Source organism: Myxocyprinus asiaticus, chromosome 11, assembly GCF_019703515.2.
Source record: "Myxocyprinus asiaticus isolate MX2 ecotype Aquarium Trade chromosome 11, UBuf_Myxa_2, whole genome shotgun sequence".
NCBI lineage: Eukaryota > Metazoa > Chordata > Actinopteri > Cypriniformes > Catostomidae > Myxocyprinus > Myxocyprinus asiaticus.
Window position 1 is genome coordinate 38841193 of NC_059354.1, and position 22759 is coordinate 38863951.

Here is a 22759-nt window from a genome sequence, read left to right on the forward strand (position 1 = left end):
TAGTCCAGCTGAACCCTATTATGAATGCAGTTTCATAGATTTGGGCATTTAGTTACTAAGGGGGCAAATACTTTTTCACACAGGCCCAGTTGGTATTGGATAACTTTTTTGCTTCAATAAATAACATTATCATTTAAAAACTATATTTTGTGTTTACTCAGATTGTTAGATTTTGTTTGAATTTTAAAAAATAAAAAAATGTAGTATGACATATACACAAAAACAGAATTCCAGAGTTCTCTTGTTATGACTCTGGTCCCTCCTTCAACATAAAACTATGGGCTATTTTGGCCCATTTTATTGTCCATCAGGTGAAAAATAATAGCGTACCGTATTCTGCTGCTGTGTGAACATACTGTAACCATAATGAGTGAATGAAACCATTGAGGCTTACTGTTGTATCACTAATGTAACAAATTTTATATGATACATTTTCATTAGATCTAAAAACAAATCTGAAATTCTTCTGCTGAGCTGCATGGTTGAGCTCTTATCAAACACACACACTATCTCACTCTCTTTTTCTGTATCTCTCTGTGTGTCTCTTTGTCTCTTTTCTGCCATTGTGTTCTATCAATGCTTCTCTTTATGAAGAGGCATATGAAGTCTATTAGTACTGAATGGCCCCACTAAACCTACTTGCAGGCCTCCAATGATCTGCTTTCAGGATCCCAAAACTGATGTTAAACCATCAGAGCCCACTTGGAACAGCATGAAAGAATGCCTTTGTCTGTGCAACAATGGCTCATACTATACTACAACTGGCAAATTAACTTCATCAATAGCAGTTCATTTCCACAAGTTAGACTACATTGCTTTCACACCAGTGTTGAACCATATTAGAGTCCACATGAACATATCCCAGAACACTGAGGTTTGTACTGGTTTGGTGTAGGTTTACTAATTTGGTTGTTTTATGCGTCAAATTTTTACAATGGAAACAGCAAATTCTCATGCCTGTGGTGAGAATGGTGTATTGAAATCAACCCACATCACATGAGACTACCAGTGTGTTGGAGGAAATGGAGCTGAACGTCACACCCATATAGAGAGTTCAGCCCTCGGTACAGCTTCTTTGATCTGACAATATGGAGACATCTATCTGTCTTTAGTGATGAAATGGAAAAAAGGTGGCAGAGGTGCTCATGTACTGTAGATGTGAAGGGGTGGTTAGATTTATGTCAACAGCTGTTATTTCACCTGCCCTTCATGAGTATGAATGACCCAAACACTTATCCGGTACTGACGCATACGTGACAGACACAGTTGCCCAAGCTCTCTGTGATATTGTTATGGAGTAACTCTTACTCTTTCATAACTGATGTCATACAGGAACTTGGAGCTTGTGCGAGGATCACCTGCATGTGCCAGGCTCTCTGTTACTTTTCATAAGTGCCTTTGTTTAAAGTATGGGTTCACACATTAGTATTTTGATCCTGTTAGAAGCTGATCAGCTTTGTGTTGTACAGAGGGCTCTGTTTTCTCACAGTTGCCCCAGACAGTATAATCCAGGATAAGGATCTGCCTTGAAATGCATAATCATCAACTCACTGTAGGAACCGCATTGCGGACAATGCAATGATGCAGCAATACTTTATATAAAAAGAATAGTGCTTAGTGACTAGAATTTTAAAGAGACAGTTCACCCATAATTTACTCGCCTTAATGTTGTTCCAAACCTGTATAGCTTTCTTTTATTCGTGGAACACAAAAGGAGATGTGAGGCAGGATGTTAGCCACAGTCACCATTAACTTACATTGTATGGAAGATTGTATGTATTTTGTGATTTACGAATTTTGCAATCCCTCCTTGTCTTAAAACTTGCGAATATAAGGGCATTAAGACAGACAGTGTCACTGATTTTAACATCAGCTGGAAAAATGGAGGGGAACTAATATTTTTATCTGCTATATTGTCCAGTCTTAAATGGAAGGTATTACATTTTAATCCAGTTTTGTAGGGATGTTCCGATACCGGTATTGGAACTCGAAAAAAATGATCAGATACCAAAAACAGATACCGTCTGAACTATGAATGACTATCATTCCACACAAATTAAAATCATGTTGTGTCCTAGTTTAATTATTGTACTGTAAAGACTGCAATTTAATGAGATGTATATACAGTCTGCATGTGCTGCGTGTTACAGTGTGATTGTGTGAAGCTGGCTGTACATACACTGACAACATCGCATCACGAGCATCATGCGTTCTCTGTGTGTGTGTGTGTGTGTGTGTGTGGTAGATGACCGCAAACATAGCGTAGAGTGCACATTCACACTACAGCACGCCGCACATACAGACTACATTTAAATGTAATGAAATCGCAGCATTTTGCGGTTTAATAATCACACTTGGTCATGTACTGACCTGCTTTTCTGTAGGTGTGAAGCTGGTGTTAAAAACATACAAACTGAAAGGGCTTATCTCGTTTTTTCTTCAAAATAAAAGCTCCATTTAAATGAAAAAAATGTGACAGAAATATTATAACATGTAGTAATCTAAAATTAATGAATACTACTACGAATAATAATAATAATAATAAAACAATAACAATTGTATTATATTTAAGCTATATCTCACATCTGTGATGCTCTGTTGTGCAGCACTTTATTTGACAAAAATAACTCCAATGCTCTTTTTGGATTGTGCTGGAAGGATCTGTATATAAAAAAGTACATATAATGAAATAATGCCATGTTATGCTGAAAGTTAATTGTTCTATTTTCATTTGATTAAAGTTTTAATTATGTTATTTATTTAGAAACCTTGTTGATGACAAAATTGAATTAAATGTTCAAATACAGAATTTGGGAAAAATTTAAATTAAAACAAAAAATAAAAAATAAGGTCAGCTCTCTTGGTTTTGTTTACCATGTTCATTTTTTAATGCATTATTTTCTATATTCTGATATTTGATCATTTTGAAACTACTAAAAATGAAAACTGCAACAATTAAAACAAATATATATTTTTTTTAAAAAACGCAACGTATCGTCGAGTACATAATTATGGGGAATTATCGGTACTCATACTCCGTCTCCAAAAAATGGTATCAGAACATCCCTATAGTTTTCCCAAAAAGTTGATTTAGAGCTATTACATAGACTGCTAATCTCCTTTTACAATAACACTTTCACAGTTTCTCTCTCTCACTCACTCACTCACTCTCTCTTGATATCTAAACCCAGCTGCTAGAGTCTTAAAGTTGTGTTATTTAGAGAGTGAATCTAAAAAAAGCAATCTCAGGCCAGATGCTTACTTTCACATCTTGCCTTTTTTAACAATACTGTGACCTGTTTGGATCACACACTAGCTTTGGACACCCTGACAATTTTAGGGATTAGAGAAAGTTGACTTTTACACACTCATGCATGTTCAGCTGACTTCAGGTTTCCTGCACTGGTCAGCATCTGATGTTATGAAAGCAGCATGTGTGTGTGTGTGTGTGTGTGTGTGTGTGTGTTTGATAAGAGGAAATGCTCTTTGTATGCAGGATATCAGCTGTGCACTGTCGTTCTGTCTCTCTCAGGTTTCTGTTTGGCTGGCAAGAAATGTCAACATTCCTCTGTCACTATGTCAAGATGGCCCCAAGGACGTACTTGAGTGTATATTCTAAGTAATTGTAAAGTTTCCACTGACCACAAAGTGTGAGCTTGGATGGCATGTTACTGTGAGAAAGATGAAATGCCCTGGTTGGTTGTTTTGGATTGACACATCATCCACAGTTACTCTGATTGATCTCTTTTCATCAGACAAATCTTTCCTGTCTATATTGGCAGTTCTTGGCCAGAATAGGCTGCAAGCTGGACCAGACATTATTCTGAAGGTCAAAAGTCTAGTCAAAATAAAATATTCATTCACTAACAAAAATGTACCATGGTGTTACCTTGATTTTTTTTAGACACAGCTTAGTAGAACAATAGTATTAATTTAAGTACTGCACCTTGGATTACCATGTAAATACCATAGTCATTCAGTACCATGGTATATAGAATATTAACGTACCATCTGATACAGTACTTATTTGTAAGGATTTAATTAAGGCTGGGTATCAAAAATACTGATTTCCCAATTTGACTCTGATTTTAATATGATTTGATTTGATTCTGATTCATTTGGGTATATATCAGTTATAATATACATTTTGCTTGTATATGAAAGAAATGATCTCTCAGATAATCATGTAAATTATGCAGGACATTTTCTAACTTGGTACATTATGAAAAATATTAAAGGAATATTGCTGGTTAAATACAAGTTAAACTCAATCGAAAGCATTTGTGCCATAATGTTGATTAACTCTAAAAATTATTCCGAATTATCCCTAAAAAGCAAAACAATTAGGTTGCAGTGAGGCACTTACAGTGACAGTTTACAATAATTACAGTCAATCAACATTATGCCACACATGCTATCAATTGAGCTTAACTTGTATTGGAATATTCCTTGAATGAAAATTTTTTTACAACAGGGTGCAAACTATACAGTTCATTTGCTATTTAATGAACATATAATAATCAACACAACCTAAACTAAAGTAAACTTTAAAATAAAAGATTGATCTTGGAATTTTAAAAATCTGTCGGGATCTTTCAACTGAAGATTGCGATTAGTCTGAAAATGGATAATTTTACACCGCCTTTTAGGTTTAATGTTTAGAGTATTTCATTTATTTATTTATTTATTTATTAAATACTTTTCTCCCCAATTTGGAATGCCCAATTCCCAATGCGCTCTAAGTCCTCGTGGTGGCATAGTAACTCAGCATCAATCCAGGTGGCGGAGGACGAATCTCAGTTGCCTCCGCGTCTGAGACCGTCAATCCGCGCATCTTATCGCGTGGCTTGCGGAGACATAGCGCATGTGGAGGCTTCACGCTACTCTCCACGGCATCCATGCACAACTCGCCACGTGCCCCACCGAGAGCGAGAACCACATTATAGTGACCACGAGGAGGTTGCCCCATGTGACTCTACCCTCCCTAGCAACCGGGCCAATTTAGTTGCTTAGGAGACCTGGCTGGAGTCACTCAGCATGCCCTGGATTCGAACTCGTGACTCCAGGGGTGGTAGTCAGCGTCTTTACTTGCTGAGCTACCCAGACCCCACGAGTATTTCATTTAAGTCAAGTGCCCATTCATATGAGTATTTATGGTACAGTAATCTTGATGAATTGCTAACAGAGAGAGAATAACAAACTTCTAACAGCTGTAATAATGCATTAAACCAAAATGAAGCGATTAAATAAACCACATGTAACGAACATAAAACAACAAAACACACAATGCCAACATTTCTGTATGGTGTTATATTTATGCTGGCAGCCAGACTGTGAGTGCAGCAGTGATTTGTGTGTACAGTATGTGCGTGCGCGTATTGTGCACATGCGCATCTCATTCACAGATGCTTGTTTCAGCACTCATCTGTGAGTGACATTTTATAACTTATGAAATGTGAACACAATAATCATAATTGGAATAGATAACATCATACAGATCAAAGTCATAAGTCATAATGTTAGAAAAGTCTCAACTCGTAAAGTACAACAAGCACATTCGTTTCACACAAATTAATGTTTTTAGCCATCTCACACCATCTGTGAGAATTATTTTAAGATCTATTCACCTGCTACGTTGTGTTTGGGCTTGTTTTAATCCTGATGCTAAGCTGTAAGTAACAATGTGCTATTTTCCATACTCTGTTCGTTTGAAGTAATAAATGAAATTGATTGCTCCCAAGTAACATACATAAATGTTTTAGTCGTGATTTTGTTTACTGCCTCATTAAACATATCATTACTTACAGTACAGTAGATGATCCTGATTAAAACCAGCCCAAAAACAACATAACAAGGTGCAGAGATGTTGAAATTATCTTCACAGAGCAATATAAGCTATCTTGCAACATTAGCCTGGTTCTCACTGTCGCTTGAGGCTAGGGGTGGGAGATATGACCACAATCTTATATCACAATGTGAATAATTTTATATCATGATAATGATATAGTATAACATGATGTAGCAAAATATCTGTTGATTGACACTTAATATCGTCACCATGATATATATCGTCATATCGCCCAGCCCTACTTGAGGCTGTCCGAGTCCTTGCTTGAAATAGAGAAGCCGCAGGCAGTCAGAGATTCTCAGCTGTAAGTAAATAAACCATAACGGAGAAAATTTTGTCTGTAATTTCTTTATTGGTGAAATTAATAATATTTCGATTTTCCTGCCTTTTATATCGAGCATCCCTAGTTTACAGTAGATGTAGACCAATATATTGGTTTTACCCAAAAGCCTATGCCGATAGTTGTCGATTCGTTTTGGTTTGTTGTTTTAATTCCTCTGTGGCCGGCGCTGGAGGATTCTACAGTTAGAATGGCCATACAAACGTTGATTTAAAAAAATATTATTATTATTTTGATTAGAATAGATAATCAAGTGTTTTAAATGCAAAGAAAGTGCAAAGACGGAAAGAAATATTTTATTATATGAAAACGTCCCCCGTCAGCACATACATCGTGTCTCCAACTTAATTTCTTGTGAATAAAAATAAACCTTATTGCTCATTAAATCTCATCTGGTGAAATATACTGTATATAGCCTATAAAAAGCTTAATTTGGTTAATACTTAACTATAGAGCATTGTAATGGAGCCAAGTTTCTGTCATTTCAAATTAAGAGACCTTGGTGTGTTTCGCGCTTGTTTATAGTTAAGACCCGCATTATGCACCTAATCGTAATTTTTCTGGTTATTATTGGGATTTTGGTTGAACAATAAACTGGGATTTTCTTCTTTTTGGACTCCTCTAGCCTCAGTGTCTGTGCCCGTCATAGAAAAGAATAAGATTTTTTTACATTCTATAATTACATTAAAAAAAAACTTTTGGCCGATTTATCGGTTATCAGCCTTTTCCACCACCATAGTTATCGGTATCAGCAAAATCCACTATCGATCGACCTCTAGTTTACAGCTCTTTGGGAGTTGTTTTTGTTTTCTTATTGACACCATCAAGATACACAACAAGCTGTTTACCATACTGCAGTTCTGGTTAATTCATGAAATGCTTTAGAATGAACATCATTCACATTACTAACACGTGTACTGAGTTTTCAGTTCGATGAAAAATGTGCTCAATGCTGCACTTATGACTGCTGTTGTCCCCAGAACACTTGCTGGAGGTTTTACACGAGTTCTGTAGCTCAGCGAACCTTAATGATCTCTGTGAGGACATTGTGTGTTTGGACAGTGCTGTATGTTGTTCCTATTACATAAAAACAGGGAGATGGGTTCGGGAGCAGGTCAGCGGTGATGAGCTCTCTTGAATCCATGCATGTTTAAATAGGGATGTGCGCTACGACTAATTTGACTGTCGTTTAAACAGAAGTTTTGTAACCGACTAGTCTAAAGAGAAACCAACCTTCAGAAAACAGTAAAAAAAAAAAATGTTTTTATGCAACCCATTTAAAATACTTAATCTATTCCAAATCCGGTGCTACATTCCACTGAAAAGGGGCATTTATCTGCGACGTGCTCGCCTTGAATTATGATCATTGTACATTAAATATAGAACATGACACGCATTCACTGAATTAGCGAATATTTAATAGACATATTTATTGAAAACAACTTAATGAATAGTGCAGGATCAATGGAACAACCATAAAAGCCTGTTCTAAACGGAAATCACCAAGTAAAAGTTACTTAACATATTAAAACAATCAGGACATTGTTGAAAATAATTAACAGGTAGACTAAGCCAAATCTATGAGAGAGAAAAAAATGCTCTGAAAAGTTGCGCGTATTTCACGACGTGCAGTCGTGTGTTAACCATTGATCTAATATGACAGCTGTTCGGTAAAGAACGTTAACCAATAACAGTTAAGATGTAAAAAAATAAATTAAAAAAACATGTTAAAAGATAGTTTAACATTTTCAGCAGTCGGCACCTCGTTGAAAATAGCCTTCTTAATCAGCAGATTAAAAAATGGCATACCTAGCCTAAAACAGTTATTTTCTAGGCTACTTAAAAGTATAATTTTTTGGATGAGCAAAATTAACCCGTCGACATGGTCCGGTGAAAGACGAGACTTGACTCACCTGAGGCGTCTATCCTGCGCTTGAAAAAACCCGCTCAGCGGGAAAATAACGTACAAGCATGCACAGATGTAAAGAAGACTCAAATGTGAAAACATCCTTAGGGACTTTCAAACACTTGGAAAGCTGATTCCCGCAGCACCACCGAAGTGTTTTCATTACTACTTTGCTGAGTTTGCTTGTCTAGCGAGAGGATATTTTCCTGCGCGTGCCGCGCGAGAGAGGGAAGACGCACGCGCAGCCTGATGTGAAATTAAACTCTGTATCTGCTCCAGATATCCTCTTTTTTTAAATAATATTTGTATTATTAATTCTATTTAAAATATGTAACATTAATATGACAGTAATTTAAGTACAGCCTCTGTAAAAATATAAAGCCAAAACGTAAATGTGTAAAAATTATGATCAGTTTAATGGGGGGAAATATTAACCGACTAGTAATTCCAGTGTCGACTAGCAGCATCAGAACCGTTTAGTCGACTAGTCTCGCACATCCCTAGTTTAAATATGGATGTGTCTTAATAGTGATCACAAAGGTTATACAAAGGACGTCAAATGTTTTCTGGTGCTGCATCAGTGGAGCTTTGAATAAAGCTGTATTCTCACTGACAATTTTAAGTTTGTTTTCATGCTATTATTGTTCTAAGGCCTGTCCCAGTATTTACGTAATTGCCCGATCATGATTATTTGATCTAATTGAGATTATTTGAGATAATTACGATCATTATACACTTTAAAATTGCATGTGAAAGTGAAATATTTATGACAGAAATATTTTACTATTGCATAATATTTTCCAAAGCTAGATGGAATCATACATTTTACTGTACAACTCCCAAGTTCAGTGTAAATAAATTACTACTTAAGGTGTGTAAAGCTTACGCTGTGACATGAACAAAACAGACGAACAGTAAACAAGTCTCATTAAGAATTTGTTGAGCTGCACTGATTTTTGTTTTGATGTAGGCCAGCTTATGTTTAGCTACTCGTGGTTTTTGCGTGTTGTTTTGATAGCGATCATGCTTGCAGTAATCAGTCCCATGAGCTCGCCAGAGATCTTAACAGCTCCCTTGTTGTGCATTTAGAGTGTAAGCCTTCAGAATACAACAGTGCACTTTCACCTAGCCATATTGTCAAGGCCGTCTATTAGAGATGCTGTCATCAGTCCAACATAATGAGTTTTAAATCAGAACAACTCACATAGATCTATTTTCTGAATGTGTTTTATTCTAGATCAGCACAAAGCTCTTTTAAAAGTCTCAGCAGTGATTGAAAAGACAAAGGGAGTTCAAGGAATATGTAGATTTATAATAAGATAGCTTTTAGTGAGGAAGCAAGTGAATTAAAGTATTTTCATTCAATGTAACTGAATGTGATTTGCCAGTTCGAATATGCATTTTTATGCATATTTATGGTGCTTTATGGGGTCTGTATGGGTACCGTTGTCACTATGAACTATATGGAAAAAGAGTGGTTTGGGTTAGCAGAATATGACCATGACATGAGTAAATAATTACAGAATTCTTTTTAGGTGAACTATTCCTTTAAAGCCCTACAGTGTTTGTTTCCTCAGGGCTTCCTGGTTTATAACCTTCAGTTTACCTGGCAGTCTGGGCCCTTCAATCTCACCTGAGTTAGCCAGCACTCGCAAGGGCTCTGTGAACAGGAAAACATGCTCTCACCTTTGGGAACATGACAGTCCAGTTATAGCAGGGCCAGGGTCAACCAGTCATAAACGGAAATAACAAAAGTGCACTGGCAGGCATTTATTTTGTGTAGGATGAGCAGACTTCTCATATCAGGCTTTGAATGGAGGGAATTCAAGCAGAATGAGTAGAAAAGTGTCAGTTCTGCATTTATACTGCATTATGGTGGGCGTTCTCTTCAGACTCAACTTAGTGGTCCTGTCGTCCCAGAGGCCTTTCTTACCAGTGACTCAGTGAGCCACTTAACTGCTCGAGAACAGGTGTGCTGCAACATTAGTCTTCTATTACAGCTGGCCCTGAATCTCTTCCCCCTCAAGCACTGACCTTAGACCAGCTTATCTAATCAAACGCTTTTGAACTCACAATCCTGCCAAAATTCGAGGCTGTTCCAGGGTGGGTGGCCTTTACTTTATCTTGGTGATGGTGGCGTTGCTGGTATGATGATGATGATGATAATAATGGCCTAGCCTGTAGAGAGGATGCCTATGTTGATTTCTTGTATCCATGCCTGGGCCTGTTCACATTTACTCATCCCAGCTGTCCCCCTGACTCATGGTAAATCTCAGGGAATGCTCACAAATCTGGCCCCAACAGAGCAAAGCATTGAAGTAAAAGGAAAAATTAGATGTAGAGGAAAAATTAAGCACCATAGTGTGGATTTATGAATTGCATAGTGTGCCAAATCAGGCCACTTGAAATAGTCGCCACTCTGACAAAGAAAGCATGCTTTCCTTAAAGGTGAAGTGTGCCACTAGTGGCACCAAATTGAATAGCAAAACAAATGTAAAAAAAAATTCAATGTTTCTAAACAGGTTTCCCATACACACCTACTGCCCTTTATAGAGACCACTATAAGTAGTTAGTTTGTGGGGTGACTTCATGGAAAAGTGTAAAAACTTTAGCTCTGTAGACTACCTGTTTTTGCGAACAGTCGAAGATAGGGAAAGTATTTAAAACTTGTTTGGAAAAAAATTATTTATTAAACTGTGTGTGTCTACAATTCTACTAAGAGACTTCAGCACTGCAGAGTGTTTAAGCACCATTAGCGTTTCCCTACAAATGAAAACAAAGCATATCTATCATATTTTGAACTGCTTAGCATGACTTTTTATCAAGCTATACAAAAAAAGACTTAAAATAAAAAAATAATTATGAGTTTCAATAACATTGTCCGTGTGCCATTGTAATGTGTGGTCATCACTCACTTTTATTCATAAGTCATCTGGCCCCTTTTCTTGTTGAACAAGATTGCCAAACTGATTGAACGAATGCCGCCGCCACCTCTCGTTCAGCCAGTCAGCAGAGCCTTGTTTATGAACAAGATGTCTGATTCACTCATTTCGAGTGTACCAGTAAATTCAGTTCATTCATGAACAACATGTCTTTTCTTGTTCTGACTTAAATGACTGACTTCTTCTAGTTCAGTGAAGGGGTGTAGTCATTCAGTGGGCCAAACCTCTTCACAGCCAGCTCTCAAATGCTATTGGCTCACGCTACAGTCAGCCTTTAAAAGCAGGACACATGTACAAAGACACTTACCATAACAGTTTTAGACTATGACAAATGACAAGAAAGCAGGTCTTTTTTTCCTTACATTTTGTCTAATGCTGGGCTTCACTTTTATTAAGACAGTAAAAGTTCAAGCCATCAGAGTTCAGAGAAATGCCATCAAAATAGTCAAAGCAGTCTCGCACTTTGAAACAAGGCATTTCCGTCCACAGAACTGCCACTCACTGGATGTTTTTTTGTTTTTGGCACCATTCTGAGTAAATTCTAGAGACTGTTGTGTGTGGAAATTCCAGGAGATCAGCAGTTACAGAAATACTCAAACCAGCCCATCTTGCACCAACAATACTCAGTTTACTCAGAATGGTGCCAAAAAACATCCAGTGAGCAGCTGTTCTGTTGACGGAAATGCCTTGTTGATGAGAGAGGTCAACAGAGAATGGCCAGATTGGTTTGAACTGACAAAGTCTATGGTAACTCAGATAACCACTTTTTACAATTGTGGTGAGAAGTTGGTGCTGTTTTGGCAGCATGAGGGGGACCTACACAATATTAGGCAGGTGGTATTAATGTTGTGGCTGATCAGTGTATGTAATAAAGTTTTATTTTGGTATTGATTTGTGCTTGGAGCAGAAGCAGGAACAATCGATCGCTATACTGTGTTTTTTTTAATCATCCCTGCTGATGTTTCGTTAAGAAGGAAATCGAAGAATGAATGAAGCAAAAGAAGGAACAGAGAGATGAAACAAAAGCTCAGCAAGGAGAACAATAGTCCTTGGCTCTTTTCGTTAACTGCTGGAGAGGAGAGATATAAATAACTGGAAAGGGTATGTGTAAATTTGGCAGCCTGAGACAGTCTGAAGAAGGTGGTTCTTCGTGAGAAGTTTGTTTGGACTGCATATTCGGTTAGAGATGGGCTTGCCATCTGTCTGTGGGGAGGGGGAGTTCCTTCGGTAAATAGTGGGCATGGTCTGGTCTTTTTAACTGGTGGATGGATCAAACAGTAGTCGTTTGCTCTAAACTTTATCAGGCAGAAAGACATGCAGCCGTATCACTACACCACACAAACTCCCCACCCCATCACCATACCTCCCTTTGAACCCTTGGTTTTGGCATGGAGGTCTGCCATGCAAGATTATGTGTGTTTGTGGATATCTTTGATCACTGACATGCAGAGTCCAAATTTAACACTCATCAAGAGCAAAATTTTAGTACAAATTGGCTTTTGCAAGTAAATAAAGCGTACGCGCCAGTTTTAGGAATTGCGACATAACACATGGAGAAATTGAATTCTTATTAGTAGTCTGGCACCTCTCATGTCCAGGTATCGCATCCAAAAATATTGTGGTTAAATGTATTTCCCTCTGTGGGATTACAGTATGTGCTATACAAAAAAAAGAGGACTACAAAGAAATCAGCTGTGCTGTGTCCAGTGTCTCATGATATGACTTGCCAGAGTCCTTAACATGTCCTTAAAGGCATTTAATACTCTCCTCAGCTCAGATGTGGTTTATCTGTCCTAGTTCTTTATTTCTGTATGGTGTCGCTGGCTAAATTACAGTCATTTTCTGGGTGAGAACAAAGGATCTTGATTTGATTGTCCAGTACAGCCCAGGTGCTTAAAAACATTAATGAAATAAATTTAAGTCTTGCTATGCTGGAGGGAAGGGCTAAGCAAATGTAAGCATATAAACTTTAACTTCAGTTATCATGTCCTTCACTGATGTCGATCTACAGTATTTTTAGAATAGACCAAGTGTGAAGCTAAACAGTGATCTAGTCTTGCAAGTATTGAAGATAGATTGTGTCATTTCTGCACTACCAAACATGCTGTTTGCCACCACTGAATTTGCACACTTTTACAACTTCATTTTAACTTTGAGTTAATATAAAGTTTCTAAAAATTGCACCGTTGTCAAGAAGTCAGGTGGTGAGATTGTGTTGGTATGGTGTTAGCAGGCTTGCTCTCATTATATGTTCATTGAGCAGGTCTCAACCCCATGACAAGAAAAGATAAGTGGTTGGGTGGAGTTGTTACTGTCCTTTTGTTTTGTGGCGGTCTTCTCAGTGATGGGTAGAATTAAAAATTAGACATGTCCATTTGATTTGTTGACCACTGCATGGAAATATGTTTGGTAGAACTTGTTGTGATTATATTTGAGAGGAAAACTGTGGCTGCAATGTCAAAGTGTTGAGAAATTAGAAAATAAATGAAAAGTTTTGGTTTTACCCATAATCCTTTGAACAGCTCATTTAGACTAAGGCCATGGCTAAGTTCGAAATAGCATGCTTCCATACTACACTTACTGTTTGTTTCTCAATGTCCGTTCTTTTTGCATTCTTTCATTCTTACTCTTACCAATTTTGCATTGTATATAATACGTATTAGTGATCGACCGATATGGTTTTTTTTAATGGCCGATGCCGCTATCCAGAGATAATGGAAATTGTTAAAAAATGAATAAACTCTCAGCACTATATTTACTCAATTTCACACCAAACTTTAACTTTGTAAAAAATAATCTAAAAAAATATTGTATTTTAAATGGTAGATAGCAGTTTCTTCTGATTTCTGTTTAGTCATCAAATTTTAGTAATTCATTTGCACATGAAGAAATAGTTAAAATATTAGGAAGAAGGAAATAACAGTACACACATTAGTTCAGCAACCATGGATGGCATGTCCACGTTAGCAATCGCATTTTCTAATAAAAATACCGAATCAAACCAATTGTACATACAGTGCATAGTGAATAAGACATTTGCTTATAGCACACGTGAAACGCTTTTACTTTGAAGTTGCACTCGTGCTCGTGTGGATCCAGCGCGAGCCTCAGTCTCCTGACACTGACATTTTAAATGGGCTGGATCGCCTGCTTGGATTGTCACGGATTGACCATCATGATTTGTGAATCAGAGGAACTTTTGATCCTGATCCTGTAGTTTTTTATTCTGGCTGATGGAATACGTGCTTCAGAGGAAGATATTAGATGAGTGCTCGATGGGAAGAAAACGCTGGATTTTCATGAAGTTCGTAAATTACATCTTTTTAAACGAGGTCTGCGCATATTTGCAGAGAGTATATAATATTAGTTTTACTGATATTTGCCTTTTTATCATTATACAAGACAGTTAATCGTTACAGGGAACTGTTGAGGGGAGGGAGAGAGAGAGAGAGAGAGAGAGAGAGAGAATGAAACAGGCGAGCACTTTAACATTATGAGCTCAAACGCGTCTGCCGCGGTGATATGTGGACCGTTTAAATGACACTGTGTTGCACACCAGTCTATTATCGTAGTAACACGATGGTACGTAACAACAAAACAAACCGTGACTGGTCGTTTACATGTCTCAGTCATTTCACATGCAAGCAGGCGACCTCAAGAAACAAATCGTCCAAAGGGGAAAATTTGTCGATATTTAAGAAATTCAGAATATCGGCCGATTTATCGGCGATATATCGGTCGACCACTAGTATGTATACTGTGATGTGCGTATAGTTGCATAAATTTAAACATATTATGCATACTACACATTTAGATTTCTAATTTCAAAATTAGGACTAAACATTTTGAAGTATTGCAGAAATACACTGTTTTAATACTCTGGTTTTCTTTCTCATTTTCAGTTGGCTTTGTTGGGAATGGACCTTCTATCTGCCTTAGTAACAAGATTACAGGACCGATTTCGACCCCAAGTTGGTACAGGTAGGATTTATTTAGCTAAAAATGTAATATTATTTCCCAAACAGTGAAATCATTCACAGAATATCCATTATACTCTGATGTTTATCTACTCATTGATTTCTTTATCTTCAGTTTTGCCCAGCTTGATAGATCGGTTAGGTGATGCCAAAGATCAAGTCCGAGACCAAGATCAAACCCTGCTGCTGAAGATCATGGAGCAGGCAGCTACGCCTCAAGTAACTTTGTTTTGCCATCTGTCTTAATTTAGTCTTAGATAAATGCCAGGATGTTCCTTGATAACATGAATACAATTCAGTTTATTATGGTTTCAAATCCTCATGTGTCATCTGTTTATGGTTTGTATTAACATCATTAACGTCATTCTGTCCTTTACCATCACAGGAATTTATTTTGTGAAACTAACAGTACAGGATCATAGTAGTCTGTAACATTACTTGTAATGAGAGGTTTTAACAACATCCTCCACTCAGAACAAAGTTGCCTCATGAGATGCCTTTGGGGTGTTTTAAATGGGGATTTCAATTAGTTAATGAACACAACCTTTTGTTCCCTGAAAAGACTGGTGTGAGATCTCTTAATAAGATTAGATGTGATTTAATTGTACTGATGATGTATTACATTGGGATTGTCATTGCAGTACATATGGGACAGAATGCTGGGAGGTTTCAAACACAAAAACAACAGGACTAGAGAAGGAGTCTGTCTCTGTCTCATTGCCACTCTAAACACGTAAGTCCCTTTGTCCTCTCGTTTCGGATATTGTAACTTTCATTCAGTGAAACCACAATTTATATGCAACTAAAATGTCCACTTGTAACTGGATTTTTCTGCAGACATTAGTGAATAAAATGGAGGAACACGTTCTTTTCAGATAAACCAGTAAAGCTGGACTTGGCAAAGATACTGCAACCCCCCATGATGCACTAATGCTGCCCCTCTCCCCATGTTGGATCTGTCTTGTTTTTCAGATATGGTGCCCAAGGCTTAACCCTGAGCAAAATTGTACCACATATATGTAATCTACTCGGAGACCCCACAAGTCAGGTACTCAAAAACATTTGTTGCAATCTAAGATCATTTAAAATCCTGATCTGCATGACATGGCTTTTTTAAAGAACAATGACCAATAAAATGTAGCAACATCACATTACGCAAAGCTATAGTGACCTCTGCTGGTGGTTTCTTATCTAGAGTCACCAGAACTAATAAAATGTGCTTCTGTGTTTATTATGTAAATAGAGACGAATATTGTTAAGACATTGCACTCTAAGAAAGTTGAATCACAATAGTTTCAATAGTGCAACACTTTCTTGCATTGTTTTCCCTGTTATAGGGTCTACAAATTATGTCTCGTAAAAATCTTCATTAAAAGATCTTAACAAAAAAAGCTCTTGTTTTTTATAGTGTCCCAAAATAGTTTAATTGCACAGATGAATTACAAACTTGTTGAGTTACAAAGTACAGTGCTTAATGAGACCTGCATTATAATCAGTGTAATTATGAAGTTGTTTTATGATTGTCTGCTTAGGTTCGGGATGCGGCCATGAACTGCCTTGTGGAAATATACAGGCATGTTGGAGAGAAGGTTAGGGTTGACCTTAGCAAAAAAGCACTGCCGCAGTCAAGGTAAGATCTCCTTTTGTCTGTTCTACTCTTTCGCTCTCATTTTTGCTCCCACTCAATATAGGTCACAGACAATGAATAGACCAGGTTAACATTTACACTGAGTATTCGGGACACTCCTAGGGTCTTTTCAAATTCTGATGGACATTTCTGAGAAATTCTGGACTTATCTGTAATATTTTGTTCTAAATAGAGCCATATGCACATTATTGAGCATGCTATCTAGAGCAGTGGTTATTGACTGGTTTTGATTCAGGACCCAGGTTTAGAGTACATTGGACTTCAAGTGGTGACCCAACATTGTACTAAAATGTTTGTCGTACAAAGGTAAAAAAAAAAATGCCCTGAAAATCATGAGCCATGAACTGGATAGGCCCAACAATATGCAAAATTATTAATATATAACTTAGGCTGAATTAGAAATGTAAAAATTTTGTAAATGCATATAGAACAGCATAAGAGTGAATTACCAGCCTAGCACATGGATCAATCACTGGGCCAAATATTGTATGAATATTAACCATATTTTGCACCAGTTTGATTGACACACCTTTGATGTCCACAACAGAAGATATAGGTAGCATTTTCTCTTTCCTTGTAATAGTTAATAGCATATATATTTTGCTATCCTACAATGCATGATTATGTTTGGTTGCATTTTATCATTTGCATTAAGCATTGCTTTTTTTCCCCTGCTGTCTTCAACCTCACCAGAACAGATATTTGACTAACCTGTTGAGAATCACTGATCTAAAGGACTTGTTTGACTTTAGATGTGTGCCATAATCTGTGCATTTACAGTTGAAGTCAGAAGTTTACATACACCTTAGCCAAATACATTTAAACTCAGTTTTTCATAATTCTTGACATTTAATCATATAAAACATTCCTTGTCTTAGGTCAGTTAGGATCACTACTTTATTTTAAGAATGTGAAATGTCAGAATAATAGTAGAGAGAATGATTTATTTCAGATTTTCTTTCTTTCATCACATTCCCAGTGGGTCAGAAGTTTACATACACATTGTTAGTATTTAGTAGCATTGCCTTTAAATTGTTTAACTTGGGTCAAATGATTTGGGTAGCCTTCCACAAGCTTCTCACAATAAGTTGCTGGAATTTTGGCCCATTCCTCCAGACAGATATGGTGTAACTGAGTCAGGTTTGTAGGCCTCCTTGCTCGCACATGCTTTTTCAGTTCTGCCCACATATCGGATTGAGGTCAAGGCTTTGTGATGGCCACTCCAATACCTTGACTTTGTTGTCCTTAAGCCATTTTGCCTCAACTTTGGAGGCGTGCTTGGGGTCATTGTCCATTTGGAAGACCCATTTTGCGACCAAGCTTTAACTTCCTAGCTGATGTCTTGAGATGTTGCTTCAATATATCCACATTTTCCTTCCTCATGATGCCATCTATTTTGTGAAGTGCACTAGTCCCTCCTGCAGTAAAGCACCCCCACAGCATGATGCTGCCACCCTCATGCTTCACTGTTGGGATGATGTTCTTCGGCTTGCAAGCCTCACCCTTTTTTCCCTCCAAACATAACTACGGTCATTATGGCCAAATGGTTAAATTTTTGTTTCATTAGACCAGAGGACATTTCTCCAAAAAGTAAGATCTTTGTCCCCATGTGCACTTGCAAACTCTAGTCTGGTTTTTTATGGTGCTTTTGGAGAAGTGGCTTCTTCCTTGCTGAGCAGCCATTCAGGTTATGTCGAAATAGGGCTTGTTTTACTGTGGATATAGATACTTGTCTACATGTTTCTTCCAGCATCTTCACAAGGTCCTTTGCTGTTGTTGTGGGATTGATTTGCACTTTTTGCACCAAACTACGTTCATCTCTAGGAGACAGAATGCGTCTCCTTCCTGAGCGGTATGATGGCTGCGTGGTCCCATGATGTTTCTACTTGCGTACTGTTGTTTGTAAAAATGAACGTGGTACCTTCAGGCATTTGGAAATTGCTCCGAAGGATGAACCAGACATGTGAAGGTCCACAATTTTTTTTTCTGAGGTCTTGGATGATTTCTTTTGATTTTCTCATGATGTCAAGCAAAGCAGCACTGAGTTTGAAGGTAGGCCTTAAAATACATCCACAGGTACACCTCCAATTCAGTACACCTCCTATCAGAAGCTAATTGGCTAATTTTCTAATGGCTTGACATCATTTTCTGGAATTTTCCAAGATGCTTAAAGGCACAGTTAACTAAGTGTATGTAAACTTCTGACCCACTGGAATTGTGATATAGTCAATTAAAAGTTAAACAATCTGTCTGTAAACAGTTGTTGGAAAAATTACTCGTGTCATGCACAAAGTAGATAAACGACTTGCCAAAACTATAGTTTGCTAATATGAAATCTGTGGAGTGGTTAAAAAAAAAAAGAGTTTTAATGACTTCAACCTAAGAGTATATAAACTTCTGACTTCAACTGTACTTCTATCAGGCATTGATTAATCTGTACAAACCTTTTTTTCCCCCCATCAGTAAGTGTTTCTAAACAGACTAAGTGGAAAGGTTTATGAAGCAGCCTCTATTAGTACTGTAATCATTCTTCTTCACTTAAGAGAGGAAACTGGCTGTTCAAACAGGTCATTAGGTCTTAATTTCCCTCCAGACCCAAGGCTCTGCCCTCTAACTTAGAACAATTTGCTCCTATCAGCTAAAATTATGTGCTTATATCACATTGACTATGTAGCCTAATTCAGCAAAAACCTCCTTTGGTTTGAACACTGAACAAGAACATTGTGGCTTTCATAGTGGCAGTTTCAGACATTTTGCTTCACCCATACTACCCTACAGCAACCTTAGTGTGCCCTTGGGGTTGTGGCTGTAGTGTTTAAGTCTAAAGTTGAGCGTGCAGATAAAGGAGTAAAGCCTACCAGCATTTGCTTGTGGTCTGAATTTGGTTGTAACATCTGTTAGGTGTCCCTCCCCCTTAATGGAATCTTGGGATGTCTCCAGGGATTATATAAGCATCTGTTTCTCTGATCCTCTCATTGGTTTTAGTTGTAAGTCTTTTAGGGCAGGCTCCATTGGAACATGCCCGGGGAAAACAGTGTGAAATGACATCATTTTCACTCTGCTCAATAGGGCTGGCGATAGGATGATGTTATCGGATATCGATGATGTCTTACAAAGATCCCAATGCTGGTTGCGACACTCATTGACAGACAATGATCGACAGTATCAGGAAATGGCAAAACCATGGATCTGGGAAGTCGCCAAATACATTAAACAGTAGCCCAGGTTTGAAACTAGCACCCGCCACCCGCAAAATGCGACGAGGCTGAATCTATTTTGCATGCTCCTCCAAATCCAAATGTATTTCATGCGCGGGTAATTTTGCTTATCTACCCGCAACAGGTGGGTGACCTGTAAGACGTCTCGGAGTGTCACATGACAAGCAATGCTGTTAGTCACAAAGACACATGCTTGAAGAAACACACTTTATTATATTTTTAGGAACCGACAAAAGAAAAGCCTTATTCATTGTTTGTTCAGAGGCGTGCAGTGCAAGCCTGTCTCATGGAACAAGCGTGTGTAAAGAGTTTTCACTCTTTTTTTTTTTTTTTTTGGTCTGAAAACTGTTTGGAAGAATAGTCATCTATGAGAATGCTGCAAAGTATCTCCGATCATTTCGGGAGGTGCTGCGAATAATAAGATTCATATCATTGCAGTGATGGCCTCATGCTTATCTGTGCCCAAATTATTTGGGTCTGGACCAAATCCTGTTACTATAAATGATTATCACACAATTAAATGGCCCTCAATTGTTGCATCCACATTAGTCAGTCTTTTTCACTGTAGCCAACAAACTGTAAATCTAGTGTGCACAACAAAGTTTACAATTTTCCAAAGTGTTCAAAATCCGTTTTTCAGTCTAAAACACATTCTACTGAGAGCCTGACATTTTAAAGTGCTGTTTTGTTAGGGTTTAGCAACAAAAAAGATGGAATAGGCATCCCATCTCATTAACAATTCAAAATTCTGTTGCAGGACATTTGGTAAAGGATAAGTAATGGGCTTGTAGGATTAAATGTTTGCATTTTCAGTGGCTGTCAGCAGGGATGATCCTCATTTAATATCGAATGCTTTTTTCAAACAGCATAATTGTTGGAAACAACATTCCTCTTAAATATTAATATCACAAGGCTTAGCTTGCTAGTCCTAATTGGAAATCTAATGACTTTGCCATAATGTCAGCAAAGGCAGCGTGTTGCAACAGCAAGTCAGAGAAGTGGCAGCATGTCTATATTCAGCATGGCAGCATCCCCTCGCAGGGAGCTCAGAACATGCAGAGTAATCGGCTTTGATGCTCAGGGCTTTGGGTGTAAAGGATGAGGGATTCTTAGGGGTTATACAGGAAGAAAGCATCCTCAGCTCTGTGAATACGCAGTGGGAAGAGTACTGTTTCACATGTGCTCCATATGGGTTGCTATCATTTGAGGATACTGGTCTTGAATCAGTTAAGATATAGTTTTTGGTCATTTTTTCCCCCTGAGTTCCAATCATAATGTTAGTTAAGGTCTCTTTAGGAAAAAAATAAATAAATCATGACCATTTTGCACCTTCTCTCAATAATTTGGAATTAAACGGGACAATTTTTGGCCTCTTGTAAGACTTTGAAAACATCCTCTTTGACTAACCTTTTTGCATTTAAAATAAGTAGCAACGCTTACAGGCTGTTGGTTTGCTGTAGAGTCCTGTAATGTTGGTGCCGCCCCATCCCTGAATAACAGCCTACATTAAACTGGGACAGATTCACAAAACAATCCGTGTCAAATTGTGCTGCACAAACTTTTAAATCACAAACCTGAAGGTTTCTAAACTGTTTTTTGCTACTTGGTTTCAATAAATCTTAAGTATTAGTGTTGGGGTGGAAGGTTTGAGAGTTTGGGTACTAAAAAAATTACATTATAATTGCATAGTAAATCAAACTTTTGAAAGACAAACAGAAAAAGTGCATCTTAAGTGTCTCTTGGTCTACATTTACATGACAAACCTACCAGTAACCCTCAGTCATATAGACATGCAGCTTTGTGAGTTTGTTCATAATGTCATTATGTCCATAGTTGTGACAGGAACCTTAAATTCCACAGAAATAGTAGTTCAGCAAAATGTGAGTAATTGGATGAAAGGTATTTCCATTTCGTAGACATTTACCCTGTTCACTGAAAGCTTCCTGTTATTTTTTACAACTCTTGTTTCAGAAGATTGTGTTGTATACAACGAGGGTCATGGTGGAAAAACGCCTCACCCGAGAGCATTTCCAAGAGTTGTTCTCATGATCTGATTACTGTTCATTTTTATTTAAGAAATGTTTAACTTTAACAAAGCAAGGTTTATCTAACATCACTTTCAGTAGGTGTAATTCACCCTGCTCTTTGAGGTTTGACATTTTTTTTTCCTGTCCTCTCATCTCAATACAGGTTGAATGTAATTTTCAGCAGATTTGATGAAGTCCAAAGATCTGGGAACATGATCCTCTCCTCGGGTTCAGGTAGGAGCTATATATTTGGAAATTGCAATAGGATAGCCTGATAAGAGATATTTAATCAGGCTTTACATATGATTACCCCTCTGGGTCTTTGAGGGGTAGGATTTGGCACGACAGTTAAGGTTCTTTCAGCATCAGAGGCTGCTATGAAGCATATATGTTTTGAAAGATGGAAGGATGGAAGTCTAAATACCCCCCTCTCTCTCTCTCTCTCTCCTTCACCACCACCTCCTCCTGCTCACCCCTGTGGCCCAGTGCACATTATATTGTTTTATATTGATTTGGACACATTTTGTTTTTCAGTGGGTTGTTGAAAATTAGCATCTGTGGCTTAAAGAAATAGTTCACCCAAAAACTAAAATTCTCTCATAATTTACTCAACCCCATGCTATCCCAGATGTGTATGACTTTCTGTCTTCAGCAGAACACAAATTATGATTTTTAGAAGAATATTTCAGCTCTGTAGCTCCATAAAATGCAAGTGACTGGGTGCCAAACTTTTGATGCTCCAAAAATAAATATATCATAAAAGTAATCCAAATGACTCCAGTGTTTTAATCCATATTTTCAGAAGTGATATGATAAGTGTGGGTGGGAAACAGATCAATATTAAGTCCTTTTT

The 22759-nt window shown here is 37.6% G+C and overlaps 1 protein-coding gene and 1 non-coding gene across 3 annotated transcripts in view; one reads left to right on the forward strand and one right to left on the reverse strand.

Moving 5' to 3' along the window:
- The window catches only part of LOC127448478 (CLIP-associating protein 1-B-like), a 124247-nt gene that overhangs the window by 19522 nt on the left and 81966 nt on the right, over nt 1-22759 (forward strand). For both annotated transcript variants that reach the window (XM_051711038.1, XM_051711040.1), the window contains 6 exons: nt 14939-15017; nt 15129-15232; nt 15655-15746; nt 15986-16061; nt 16546-16643; nt 22070-22140. In XM_051711038.1, coding sequence (XP_051566998.1) covers nt 14939-15017; nt 15129-15232; nt 15655-15746; nt 15986-16061; nt 16546-16643; nt 22070-22140 — 520 coding nt within the window. The remainder of the gene's footprint in view (nt 1-14938; nt 15018-15128; nt 15233-15654; nt 15747-15985; nt 16062-16545; nt 16644-22069; nt 22141-22759) is intronic.
- Nucleotides 13204-13324, reverse strand: LOC127448612 (U4atac minor spliceosomal RNA). The gene has a single exon (XR_007898562.1). It is a non-coding gene; the product is annotated as a U4atac minor spliceosomal RNA (small nuclear RNA).